General features: G+C 38.6%; 1 protein-coding gene across 3 annotated transcripts in view; it reads left to right on the top strand.

Annotated features, from left to right (window-relative positions):
* The window catches only part of LOC122206201 (B-cell receptor-associated protein 29), a 56,304-nt gene extending 42,358 nt beyond the window's left edge, over nucleotides 1-13,946 (top strand). For all 3 annotated transcript variants that reach the window (XM_042915168.1, XM_042915159.1, XM_042915151.1), the window contains exons 7-8: nucleotides 6,203-6,303; nucleotides 13,272-13,946. In XM_042915168.1, coding sequence (XP_042771102.1) covers nucleotides 6,203-6,303; nucleotides 13,272-13,307 — 137 coding nt within the window. In that variant the 3' untranslated portion in view covers nucleotides 13,308-13,946. The remainder of the gene's footprint in view (nucleotides 1-6,202; nucleotides 6,304-13,271) is intronic.
* The last annotated feature ends 526 nt before the right edge of the window (nucleotides 13,947-14,472 follow it).

The raw sequence follows: 14,472 nt of genomic DNA, 5'->3' as shown, positions 1-14,472 counted from the left end.
ATTAAAAATAATTTTAAGTAATTATTGTTTTCATTTTTTTTTTGAAAGAGACAGAGACAGAGACAGAGAACGTGAAGAGGGGAGGAGCAGAGAGATAGGGAGACACAGGAATCAGAAGCAGGCCAGGCTCTGAGCTGTCAGCACAGAGCCTGAGACGAGGCTAGAACTCACAAACCGCGAGATCATGACCTGAGCCAAAGTCAGACGCTCTACCGACTAAGCCACCCAGGAGCCCCAGCTTACTTACTGCCATTTTAAAAATTGTTTAACGGTTGTTTTGTAGTTCTCTATTCCTTTCTTATTGCTCTTTTCCCTTGTGATATGGTAACTTTTTTAGTGTTATGTTTGGATTCCTTTCTCTTTATTTTTTGTGTATCTAATAAAGGTTTTTGATTTGTGGTTACCATGAGATTCATATATAACAACCTGTTATATAGCAGTTTATTTTAAATTGATGAGCACTTAAGCTTGAACAAATTCTAAAAACACTACATTTTTACTGCCCCCACTCCTGACGTTTTATGTTTTTTACATCATGTTGTACATCTTTTTGTTTTGTATATCCTTAACTAATTATAGATATAGCTTATTTACTACTTTTGTCTTTTAACCTTCTTACCAGCTTTATACATGGCTGAACCTTCACCATACGTTTGCCTTTACCAGGGAGATTTTTTTTTCTTTTGTATATATTTTTTTATTTCTAGTTATGGCCTTTTCTTTTCCTCTTAAAGAAGACCTTTTGATATTTTTTTGTAAAGGCTGGTTTAGTAGTGGTAAACCTTTAACTTTTGTTTGGTTGGAAAACTTTTTATCTCGCCTTCAATTCTGAATGATAACATTGCCGATTAAGAGTATTCTTGGTTATAAGTTTTTTCGTTTCAGCACTGTGAATATATTGTGCCACTCCCTGCCAGCCTGTAAAGTTTCTGTTGAAAAATTAGCTCATTGCCCTCCCTCGCTCTCTCTGCCCCTTCCCCCACTCAAGCTCTGTCTCTCTCAAAAATAAATAAACATTAAAAAATTTTTTTTTTAAAGCGGGGTGGGGGGGGGGTGCTCCTGGGTGGCTCAGTCAGGCATCCGACTTCAGCTCAGGTCATGATATCGTGGTCTGTGGGTTTGAGCCCCATGTCGTGTCGGACTCTGTGCTAACAGCTCAGAGCCTGGAGCCTGCTTCAGATTCTGTGTCTCCCTCTCTCTCTGCCCCTCTCCCGCTCAAGCTCTGTCTCTGTCTCTCTCAAAAATAAATAAACTTTAAAAAAAATCTAAAAAAAAAATTAGCTAATTGCCTCATGGGGATTCCCTTATATGCAACTAATTGCTTTTCTCTTGCTACTTTTAAGATTTTTTAGTTTTTGACATTGTAATTATAATTTGTCTTGGTGTAGATCTCTTCTGAGTTCATCTGTTTAGGAGCCTTGCTTTTTAGACCTGGGCATGTATTTCCTTCCTTAGCTTAGGGAATTTTTCAGCAGTGATTTCTTTAAATATGTTTTATGCCCCTTTCCCTTTCCCTTCTCCTTCTAGAACCCCTGTAATATAAATGTGAATACTCGATGTTGTCCCAGTGGTCCCTTAAAGTGCCTTTATTTTTAAATTCCTTTTTTTTCTTTTCCTTCCTTCCTTCCTTCCTTCCTTTCTCTTTCTGTTCAGTTTGGGTGACTTTCACTACCCAGATCACTGATCTGTTCTTCTGTATCATCAAATCTTCAGTTTATCCCCTCTAGTGTATTTTTTTATTCTGTTATTGTATTCTTTATATTTGATTGGTACTTTCTTATATTTTCTCTTTGTTGAAGGTCTTACTGTGTGTTCATCTAGTCTTCTCCCAAATTTGATAATCATCTTTGTGGCCATTATTTTGAACTCTTTATCACTTTTATTGCTTAATTCCCTTTCATTTAGTTCTTTTCTCTGAGGTTTGCCTTGCTCTTTTGTTTGGAACACATTTCTGTGTCTTTTCATTTGGCCTAGCTCTGTATTTGTTTTTAGGTGTTCAGTAGTTCAGCTACAGTTCCCAATCTTTTTTTTTCTTTTTATTTTTTAAGTTTTTATTTAAATTCTAGTCAGTTAGCATACAGTGAAATATAAGTTTCAGGTGTAGAATCCAGCGATTCAACACTACAATACCCAGTGCCCATCATGACACACATTTCCCAGTGTTAAAGGAGTGGCCTTATGTAGGAGATATCCTGTGGAGCCAAGAAGCCTAATCTCCTCTGGTCACCAGAAGCAGGTCTCCCGTGTGGGCTGCATGTGCACTCCTGATGTGACAGGGCAGAACGGTTGTGGGCACACTCGTAAGTGGGTCTGGCTCCCAGTCCAGCTGGCTATACACCTGGCCTTGACTGCTACAAATGTGCTAGTAGTCAAGACACCAGCGGTAGGCACCCTCTGGCATTTGCAGTATGCAGGGATGATTCCCACATGGCATCCGCCGGGGCCGGAATCAGTACAGCAGAACAAGACAGCAAAAATGGCTGCCACCAGTGTCTTAAGTCCCCAAGCAGACGCCTAGCTGCCTTTTGTCTCTCCAGCAGGCGCTCCAAGATTAGTAAGTGGGTCCCCTTCACCTGTAGTCTATGTAATTTTGATCCAGTGTTTTTGTGTTTATTTTGGGGTCAAGTAAGTCTACATGTGAACTCTAAGAGTGGGTTTTTTTTTCCCTCTGCAATTCTAGTTTTCCTAGGCGTATTCCTATTGCTTTTCAAAGCCAGGTGTTTTGGAGGCCCATCTCTTCTGTGCAGGATCTAAGGGTTTGGGTACCTGATGTGGAACTCAAATCTCTTGCCCCTCGTGGAAAAGTTCAATGCTTTTGTGATCCTTCTGTATCATAGAATGCCATTCCTAGAATGTGGTTTTCAGGGTGCCTGAGTAGCTCAGTCTTTTGAGCTTCCGACTTCGCTCAGGTCATGATCTCACAGTTGGTGAGTTTAAGCCCCACTTCGGGCTCTCTGCTGTTATCACCGAAGCTGTCAGTGCAGAGCCCGCTTCGGATCCTCTGGCCCCCTCTCTCTCTGTCCCTCCCTGCTCGCATGTGTTCTCTTTCCCTCTCTTTCTGTCTCAAAAATAAATAAAATATTAAAAATATATATATTAAAAAAAAGAATATGGTTCTTTCCTTAGTGAGACTGTATCTCTGCTTCTTCTCAGTACTATCCCCTGTTGTAGAGGCTCTGTTCATCCTGTTCATCCAAGGCCCCCTTCAGAGGGGATTATTCCACATGTGGCTATAGATTTACTGTCCACGGGAGAAGGTAAGCTCAGGGTCTTCCTTTCCTACCATCTTGGACCCTCTTGGACCCGTCTTGGACCATCATTGTAGGCTAGTAAGACTAGAATTGTAGATTCTACAACTTAAGTTATAGAATCTTCTTTGCTTTTTATACACCAGAAATCCAGGCTTTTAAACATTTATGGTAAGGTCTTGAAGTTAACACTGTGTTTCATATTTTCAAGTAGGTTCTAGGAAATGCCTTATAGAACCCAAATTAAAGACTAATATGAAAACCTTCATGTTGTGACTGTGGTTCCAGTGAAATCTAACCACTATCAAAGATCTCTCTTCCATACCTAACCTCTACCCTTACCAAGTGACAACATTAAATTTGTTAAATTTAGCCTTTAATGCCTAACTTAGTTATGGATCTATAAAAATAACATGAAAGAAATTATAATGTAGAGCTATCCCATATGGCTACCCACTAGCTACACATGGCTGTTTAAATCAAAATTTAATTAAAATTAAGTATAATTTAAAATTAAATTCTTCAGTTGCACTAGCCACATTTAAAGTGCTTAATAGCCACATATAGCTAGTGGCTGCCATATTAGCACAGATGTTCTACATCTGTATTGTCCACTAAATGTTCTACAACACAAGAAGTTTAATTTGACAACATTGTCTTAGAAAGTGCCAATACAAAAGCCACTTTAGTTGAAAGTGACTTATATACTTATATATAAAAATGCCCATATGATGGCTTTTCAAGAGGAAGAGGAAACAGATTGTTTATAAATAGAACCTATAATTTCATTCAACTGTGCCAGAAAAATGACTCTTACATTTATAAATCCCACTTTCTTTTACTTAAACTTCTACCCTAAAATGTTTACAAATTCAGAACTTCTAAAGACTACATATGCAGAATCGTATGTAGAGTAGAGTTAGTTCAGGATTCCCAGAATTTATCCAGTCCATCTTGTGCTACTCTTCCTTTCTACACATTTACTCATTATCTTCTCTACAATGTGCTAAGTTAGTGTGTGTGTGTATGTGTGTGTGTGTGTGTGTGTGTGTGTGTGTGTGTGTGTATGTTTAACTTCTATCTTAGAAGTTAACTGCTTATTTTTAACTTATTTTTAACTGCTGTCTTACACTATACCTCCTTGGTAGACAGAGGCTAATATAGATCCATTTTTGTGTATCATCTTGAGGTAAAGCCTTTAAGTGTCCCACACCCCTGAATTTTTCAATTTTATATAAGAAAGTGATTGTCTTTGCTTTTAAGAAAAATGGGCTGTTCGTCCCTTAGTAAGTATAATAAAATATCCCCCTCTCAGTTTTTTCAAAAGCAGTCCATTCTAATAAATTCTGTACTATAATGCTTGAGTCTAGGATGAATCAGGAAACAGTTAGGGTAAGACTGGAACATCTTATGCAAGAAACTAGGGTACTCAAAAAATGATAGGGACATAGTGAGAGGACATAAGAGCCAGCTTGACAGCCTTCCCACTAGCCATATCTGGCTAGTGCAGTTATGAATTATAAACTGTTGAAAACATAACCTATGTGTTCATACTTAGGATGGATGGATGGATGGATGGGTGGGTGGGTGGATGGATAATGGAAGGCCCTTCTTTAGAGTAGAATGCTGACTGGTAAATGTGGATGAGATGGTGAAGTTGGAAAATCACCAGTGTGCTACCATCACAATAAAGGTTGGTTTAGGCAAGAATTTTCAATGGGTGCTAACTATGAGGGGATAGTTTTCATAAGGAGCAAGATACTTACATAGTCTTTTCTTCCCACACACTGCTTCTTAGTTTACAAAGAAGAAAATAAGTATAAATAGAAAAACCAGTGAGAGGCAGATGGGTCTCTGGATGTGATACCTTGAGAGACAGTCAGCATCATTTGTATGTAAGTTAAGATGCATAATCTGAATTTAATCATGAGGAAACATCAGACAAAACCAAAATGAAAAACATTCCATTTAAGAAAAAAGTGGCCTGAGGGTGTCTTGGTGGCTCAGTCAGTCAAGCATCTAACTTCAGCTCAGGTCATGATCTCATGGTTTGTGAGTTCGAGCCCCGTGTCAGGGTCTCTGCTGTCAACACAGAGCCTACTTCAGATCCTCTGTCTCCCCTCTCCCTTTGTCCCTCCCCAATGCGCTCTGTCTCTTTCAAAAAAAAAAAAAGTGGCCTTTATTTAAAATGTCAGTGTTACGAAAGGGAAGAAGAATGCAGGGGGAAGGCTGAGGAACTATTCTAGATTAAAGGAAACCAAAGAAACGTGACAACTTAATGCTAATCTTTGATCTAGGGCTGGATCTAGACTCAAAAAAAAATAGTAAAAAACCCATAATTGGGACAGTAGCCAAGATTGGAATATGAATGGCAGATTAGATAAAAAGTACTGATGTTAAATTTCCTAATTTGCTAACTATGCTCTGATTATGTTACAGAATAGCTTTGTTCTTAAGAAATACACAATGAAGTATATTTTTTTTATTTTTATTTTTAAAATTTTTTTAATGTTTATTTATTTTTGAAGGAGAGAGAGACAGAGCATGAGCGGGGGAGGAGCAGAGGGAGAGGGAAACACAGAATCTGAAGCAGGTTCCAGGCTCCAAGCTGTTAGCACAGAGCCTGATGCAGGGCTCAAACTCACAAACTGAGATCATGACCTGAGCCAAAGTCAGACACTTAACCGACTGAGCCACCCAGGTGCCCCAAAAAATACACAATGAAGTATTAAGGAGTAAAGGGGCATGATGTCTATAACTTACTCTTAAATGATTCAAGAAAACAGTTGTGCATGTGTGGTGAGAGAATACAGTAACAAATGTATTGCATCTTAACAGTTGGTGAACTTGAGTAAGAGCTACAAAGGAGTTTTCTATTTAAGTCTTGCAACTTTTCTGTAAACTTAAAAATATTTCAAAGTAAAAATTTTTAAATTCTATTCCATGTTTTCTAGCCCTTTCTAAGGCACAGAATGATGTGATGACAATGAAAATGCAATCAGAGCGACTTTCAAAAGAATACGATCGACTTCTGAAAGAACACTCAGAACTTCAGGTGGGTGACATCTACTTTATGGACCTAAGTTTTTTGAAATAGTAATCACTAAATCAACCATTTGGGTCATCTGCCCTTCCCAAATCAAGAGGATGTATTCAATCCTGGCTTTAAAAAAAATTTTTTTTAACATTTATTCATTTTTGAGAGATGGCCAAGAGACAGAGCATATAAGTAGGGGAGGGGCAGAGAGAGAGGGAGACACAGAATCCAAAGCAGGTTCCAGGCTCCAAGCTGTCAGCACAGAGCCTGATGCGGGGCTTGAACCCATGAACCATGAGATCATGACCTGAGCCAAAGTTGGACACTCAACTGACTGAGCCACCCAGGTGCCCCTGTCCTGCCTTTTTAAAAATGATGAAGGAGTGGAGAAACAGGAACCCTCTTGCACTGTTGGTGGGAATGCAAATTGGTGCAGCCGCTCTGGAAAGCAGTGTGGAGGTTCCTCAGAAAATTAAAAATAGACCTACCCTATGACCCAGCAATAGCACTGCTAGGAATTTATCCAAGGGATACAGGAGTACTGATGCATAGGGGCACCTGTACCCCAATGTTTATAGCGGCACTCTCAACAATAGCCAAATTATGGAAAGAGCCTAAATGTCCATCAACTGATGAATGGATAAAGAAATTGTGGTTTATATACACAATGGAATACTACGTGGCAATGAGAAAAAATGAAATATGGCCTTTTGTAGCAACATGGATGGAACTGGAGAGTGTGATGCTAAGTGAAATAAGCCATACAGAGAAAGACAGATACCATATGGTTTCACTCTTATGTGGATCCTGAGAAACATAACAGAAACCCATGGGGGAGGGGAAGGAAAAAAAAAAAACAAAAGAGGTTAGAGTGGGAGAGAGCCAAAGCATAAGAGACTGTTAAAAACTGAGAACAAACTGAGGGTTGATGGGGGGTAGGAGGGAGGGCAGGGTGGGAGGGAGGGCAGGGTGGGTGATGGGTATTGAGGAGGGCACCTTTTGGGATGAGCACTGGGTGTTGTATGGAAACCAGTTTGACAGTAAATTTCATATATTAAAAAATAAAAAATAAATAAATAAATAAATAAAAAAATAAATAAAAAAAAAAATAAAATAAAAAATAAAAAAAAAATAAAAAAAATAAAAAAAAATAAAAATGATGAAGGAATCCAGATTTTTACCAAGGGGGTGAAGGTGAGGATATCGCCTGAAAACACAAGACAGTCATCACATAGAGAATTACTGACATGCTAACTGATTGCATTCTAGTTTTAGTGGAATTGTAAGCACAAGAACTGAGCCACAAAAATGGCAGCATCGAAAAACAAGCTGGTTCTATAAACATTCAGTTTTGCTGTTGGCAATGTTTGCTCTATTCGTGCCAAAATAAGGTAAAAAATTGAAGGCTCATCTTCACGACTACTCACTACTCCTTCTATCCCAGTGTTTTGTTTAAACATCTGAGGTCAAAACCTATGGCATTCAAATCCGTGATTTACCTCCAATGTGGATTTAAAAGATAGAAATGGAAAAAACCTTTTTGTTGTTAAAGTCACAGAGTCCAGGGCAATAGTTCTTTTTCTTTTCCCCTCCAGTCCAGCAAGAGTCTGTGCCCTGCACTCATCCAGGCTAAGCTTGCCTGTCCCTTCCCTCTTGGTTTGCCAGGCCCTACTCTGAACTGATTTCCCAGCCACTCTCTGACTGCATGTCAGAGAGTTCAGGGGAGACGCCATTCCCGAGGCAGCCCTGGTCCTTCCTGTCCCTCCTGCTTTCAGGATGGGCTTATCCTAAGAATTTGGCAGCTTTTTGTACCTTTCAATCAGGTCTTTTTTTTTTTTTTTTTTTGAGAGATAGCACAAGCAGGGGAGGGGCAGAGAGAGAAGGAGAGACAGAATCCCAACTAGGCTCCACACCCTCAGCACAGAGCCCGATATGGGGGCTCAAACTCACAAACCGTGAGATCCTGACCTGAGCCGAGATCAAGAGTCGGACACTTAACCACCTGCACCACCCAGGTGCCCCTCAATCGGGGCTTTTTAGCAATTACAGCTGTGCAGTTACTTCGCTGTAGAAGAACCCCTAGTCCCAGGACTCACTTCACTGCCTCTTCATGGTCATTGAATCTCCAGGGTCCATCACTCTGCCTGGCAAAAGGCAAGCAGGTGCTACACCCATAGGCCTTAGAGTCAGACAGACCTGGAATGACTCTAACTCTCATACTACATGATCCCAAGCATGTTAGGATACACCTCTGCAGCTTACTTTTCTTCACTTATGAAACCAGGATAATAGTAACACCTGGCCCAATGGGTTGTGGCAAGAATTAAATAGAATGTGTAGGGTACTTAGCACTGTGCCTGGCTGATAGGAGACACTCAAGAAATGATACTTATTATAAGTATCATCATCAGTATACATTACTCTGTAGAAGTTTTGCTGAAACTGACTTATTCTCAACCAGCCACTTTGGCCTTGATTTAGAGCCAATCAAGAAGGAAACCAGAGCACATTTACCATCTGGTATCCCTAATTGAGTTGCATGTTTGATTTAACTAACTTTTGACATTAGGGTATTCCAGAGAAGGGTATCCCCTGTGTGCTTCAAACCCAGGATACGGAGAGCCCAGCTCACATGGCCTAAAGTAGATGGTTAGATTCTCAACAAGACCACCTTTTCCCCATCTCTAAAACACGGGTCCTGAAAATTGCTGACTTCACCATGGCATAATGAGTATTTCTTCAGGGCATCCTTCAAGATCTGCCATGGAAAATGAAAGAACACTTCAGAAGCCTTTTGCCTAGAAATGGAACTTTTTTTCCCCTCCCATTTGTAAGGTCAAAAGGATGCATATCCCCACCAGTGGACTTTGCCAGAATTTCAGAAACGTTTAGATCCCTGAATGGAGAAAAGAGAAGCAGGAATATTCTCTCATTTTGTTATGGCCAGTGGTGATTGCTGAATGTCCCCATCGTGGTAACAGCTCATGCTTCTCTTAATCCCTGAAGAGTATATGTGACAACCCATTTTCTTTCCCCTCCCCAAATTCCTTCTTCTTGGAGCTGATATATTCTTGTTAACAGATGTTAAATAGTTTCTCTAATTCCTTCCCAAGAAAGTAGTTTTTATTCCCATTTCTTTGAAAAATGACCCATCCTGGATATGCCAGGTGCCATGCTGAGAGTTACGCCTTGTGCACTAGTGCATTTAAGGTCTTGATCCAGTTTCTTCTTTTATTTTTGAAATATTTAATGAATGACATTTACTGAGGATATGCTCTAGACCAAGCACTTAGTTAATGGGTTCATATATTATTCTGTTTACTTTAATCACAGCCCACTAAATTAAAATATTTTAATACCCTATCTTGTGGGTGAGGAAAACAAGTCCCAGAGGTGTTATATAATGTACCTAAAGTCACTGAACTAGAAATTGATAGGATTCAAAGTTGAATTCAAAATCATGAAACCTTGGGGCATCGGGGTGGCTGTCAGTTCAGCATCCAGCTCTTGGTTTTGGCTCAGATCATGGCCTCATGGTTCATGTCAGGCTCTGTGCTGACAGCATGGAGCCTGCTTGGGATTCTCTTTCTCTCCCTCTCTCTCTCTCTCTGCCCCTACCCTGATTGCACTCTCTGTCTCTCAAAATAAATAAACTTTAAAAAAATAAAATCCAAAACCCAGTAATTTTTCTCCAGTTGCCCCATCATTAAGAACTCCCTGTGTTGGTCACTAGACTCTGCTCTTGGATCTGTTGTCTTCCCACATCCACTCTACTCAATCTCAGAGAGCCACATTTCCCAAGCTCCCATGCTGTCTTCTGGGCAGGTTCAGCAGTGGGAGGCACTAGCAGGGGACTGAAGGCAGGAGGGGCAGTGCCGGGGACTTCCCACCGCTCTGTTTCAGGAGCATCTGCAGCAGCAGCACCATCTTTTCCCATGGTCCTGGTACCCACTGGGCAGCTGCCACATGGTGGCCCTAGCTCCTGGGATCCAGAACCGGCTCTCCCCGCTTGTCCCTCTAGCCCAAAGAATGGTGGTTTTGTGCTAATCCCTGAGGTGTCTTACCACACTGTTCCAATGCATCTACTCTTTCACCACCTGTAAAACCAGCTTCCCATAATAAATACCTGTTTGAATTTAAAAAAGAAAGAACGCTCTCAGCCCCATACTTTGGCAGTTCTGTAAACCCCAGGGGGATGACTTGGCATCCAGCACCTTGACTTCTTCGTTTCTTAAATGAGGGTTATAATACTTGAGCATTAAACCAGACCCTGTCTAAGGCACTTTAAATGTTTTTAAACAAGAAAAGCTCTATAGCCCTACAAGACACTAGTAGTTGCCTCGTGATTGGACACGTTTTTTTTCCCCACTCACCCTCCATTGTCCGGTATGAGAACTTGTAGAAGATTCTGAGATTTAAGTGTCATTAAATGACTCCCATTTTCTTTAAAGTGACTCTTACACTTTTATATTTACCTTCTTAACGCTACTTGAGAAGCAAAATGATTGCTGTAGGCCATCTATAGTAAAAAGCTGTATCAAATTGTCATTTGTGAATTATACTTCTGTTGTCAAACCAACCTTAATAATTGAATTATATCTTCCAGTTCTTGGGAAATTTAGCCTTCTCAGTATTACACAGTTGATTTACTTTAAATAAAATAATCATAAAATGACTTAAACTATTATAGAAATAAAAGTGGAAGGGGGAAAGCTGGTTTCCTTACCATAAACAGATTCCACTTTGCATAATTTAAATCCATTTTAAATCTGGTCTCCTCCCTGATACAAATACTAAATAAATATTAGAAAACAATCTCGTCAATACAAAGTCTTTGCCTTTCCTTGTTTGCCGTGTCTCTCTTCTAGAAAAGGAAAAGCAAAACTAAGGATTATGGGCAACACAAACCCATCAGCATCTGGCAGTTTTCAAATTTCATTTTGGAGAGTCACCCTCACTTAAGGAACTTGTCCTGAATAACAGCTCCATTAAACCTGTGACTTTTATCTTTATGTCCACTTTAATTTTGGATAAACACAAGATTATCTCCTTTTTTTAAATTGAAGTATAATTAGCATACAGTGTTATATTCGTGTTAGATATATAATGATTCAACAATCTGTACAGTTTTCGGTGCTCATCACAAGTGTACTCTTAATCCCTTCACCTCTTTCACCCGTCCCTCACCCGCTTCCCCTCTGGCAATTGTTCTCTGTATTTAAGACTCTGTATTTTTGTTTGTCTCTTTTTTACTTTGTTCATTTGTTTTGTTTCTCAAATTCCACATATGAGTGAAATCATATGGTATTTGTCTTTCCCTGTCTGTCTTATTTTGCTTAGTATTACACTCTCTAGATCTACCCATGTTGTAGGAAATGGCAAGATTCCCTTCTTTTTTATGGCTGAGTAATACACACACACACACACACACACACACACACACACACACATGACATCTTCTTTATCCTTTCATCTGTGGATGGACATTTGGGTGGTTTATGTATCTTAGCTATTGTAAATAATACAGTAAACATGGGGGTGCATATGTCTTTCTGAATTAGTGTTTTTGTTCTTTGGGTAAATACCCAGTAATGGAATACTAGGTCATAAAGTACTTCTATTTTTAGTTTTTTTGAGGAGCCTCTGTACTGTTTTCAGAGTACCAGTTTATTTTTCTACCAACAGTGCATGGGGTCTCTTTTAACTCTACTTCCTTGACAACACTTGTTATTTATTGTAGTTTTTATTTTAATCATTCCGACAGGTGTAAAGTGATATCTCATAGTGGTTTTGATTTGCATTTCCCTGATAATGAGTGATGTTGAGCATCTTTTCATGTGTCTGTTGGCCATTTGTAGGTCTTCTTTGGAAAAATGTTCAGGTTCTCCACCCATTTTTAATCAGGTTATTTAGTTTTTTTGGTATTGAGTTTAGTTTTATTGGTGTTGAAGTTTGGTGTTATTTTTGAGAGAGAGACAGCCCATGAGTAGGGGAGGGGCAGAGAGAGAGGGGAACAGAGGATCTGAAGCTGGCTCTGGGCTGATAGCAGAGAGCCCAACGCGGGGCTCAAACTCACAAACCATGAGATCATGACCTGAGCCAAAGTCTGACGCTAAACCCACTGAGCCACCCAGGTGCCCCGCATAAGTTCTTTATATATTTTAGTTATTAACCTCTTATCAGATACATCATTTGCAAATATCTTCTCCCATTCAGTAGTTAAAGCTGTGATTTTTATCTGAAGTGGTAAGATATATATAAACATGTGAAAGTGGTACCTTATCATTCAAAATACTTCCTCTAATCCTGATTTGGTTGCATAATGTTAATGTTACTAAAGTTGCTCTGAAAGCATTAATACTCAGCCTGAACAAGAGCTAGATGAACTTCTCATGTACGAGCAATAATGCTACAACTCCATTTGATGAGGTTTTTTTTTCCTCAGTGTAGACTTTGCTTTCTTGAGTGCAAATGATTTCTAAAGGTTAATTTCGATCCCATTTTCTTCCAGTTTTAAATGATATTTTATAGTTATCTCTGATCAGCAAAGAGTATAATTTGAGAACTCAATTCTATGGGCAAATATCTGCATAACAAACACACACACACACACAAAAGGCCATCCCATCTGGGGTTTTTGTTTCCCCTCATTCTTTCCTTGCCAAAAATCTTAATTGAGTTGGTAAGAGGGGAATTTTAGAAATTTTGTTTTCCTGGTATAACCTGTGAAACAAAAGCAAAGTAGATTAAGACAAGGAAACAAATGAATTGATCAAGAATGTTATTTTTCCCCCTTTTTCAAGTAAAACCCACAAACTTTGTAGTTTAAGTTTGAAATGTTCTCAATCCCTATTTTCATATTTGATTATTCTCATAATTAATAACCATACACAGAAAAGAGAATTTTTTAAAAAACTCCTTGTCATATCAATGAATCTGTTTTTCACTCTTGGCTGTAGCTACTTGAGTCATTTTTTTTCTTGCAGAATCGCTTGGGGAAAGACAGTAAGAAAGGCCTGTGAACTTTGAAAGACGATGGCGACACACCATGTGAAGATGACAAATTTGTTATCGTGTTGGCCTGTAGAACAATTTAAAATTCAGTTCAGTAAAAGGTACCATTTATGACCAGCCAATAATTTTGTTAATGCCACATATAGCCTGTTATCCTAACGGTGTTGTCACAATAGTTGATGATGTTTCAGATACATCGTCAAGTCTATATTCCAGCTCTTCTGTAAAATATAAGCATGTTTAGCACCCTAGTAAGATATTGAGAGGAACACTGGTTATATGGTGACTGTTTACTAATAAAAAGAAAAATTTATAGCCAGTTACTTCCCAAATTGATTTTTAAGTTGATGAAATCATTAATAGCCTTAAAAGCTGTGCTGTGTTTTCAGTAATAATAATCTATTTAATCAGATGACGATAATGCTGATGTATTTGAAAATAGTATTCAGTATCAGCAGATTTGTTCATAGATTAAATAAGGACAAATGATCAGAATTAGCCATTATATATATGGGGAAGAGTCATGAAGAGCAAAAAAATAAAAACAATGACCTTAGTTTTTCTTTTTTATAAGTCTGATGATACTATAGTTTACTCTTGTAAAACAGCTATATTGATAATTATATTTTTGTTACTGTGCTTCTATATCTGTTGGACTGTTTCCATTGACATTTGTGTTAATACCACATAATAAGTAGGCATTATACCTTTTTAAAATTCATCTGATAATGAAGTTTACATCTATTTGCATAACTGCCATACACTGAACTTAAAGTTATTTTACGACAATGTGGAATTCTTGACTTAGAAAGCTAATGTAGAGCATGTCCAAAGAGCAATGTTTCCCATCGCTGTGAGAGTTACTAAGTATACAAATATTACCTCAAATATACATACACTGGGGTCACAGTTTCTCTGAGATGTATCTGTATTCTGAAAGCTAAATATTAAGTACCATTTTTCCATTCATATTCCTTTAGAATCTCCTTTAGAACATGATAACGACTGTAGTTATATTAAAATGATTTAAGTTGTTCCAGTGTTTAGACATGAAAATCATCTTCCTTGTCTCATAAAGACCTAAATATAAATAATGGAATGGAAAATAATGACTGGAGTTTTTACTTTCCTGATACTTATTTCATCCTTTGTTGTTTATTATCATTTTAGCAC

Source organism: Panthera leo, chromosome A2 (assembly GCF_018350215.1).
Source record: "Panthera leo isolate Ple1 chromosome A2, P.leo_Ple1_pat1.1, whole genome shotgun sequence".
NCBI lineage: Eukaryota > Metazoa > Chordata > Mammalia > Carnivora > Felidae > Panthera > Panthera leo.
This window is presented reverse-complemented; position numbering and strand designations above follow the sequence as displayed.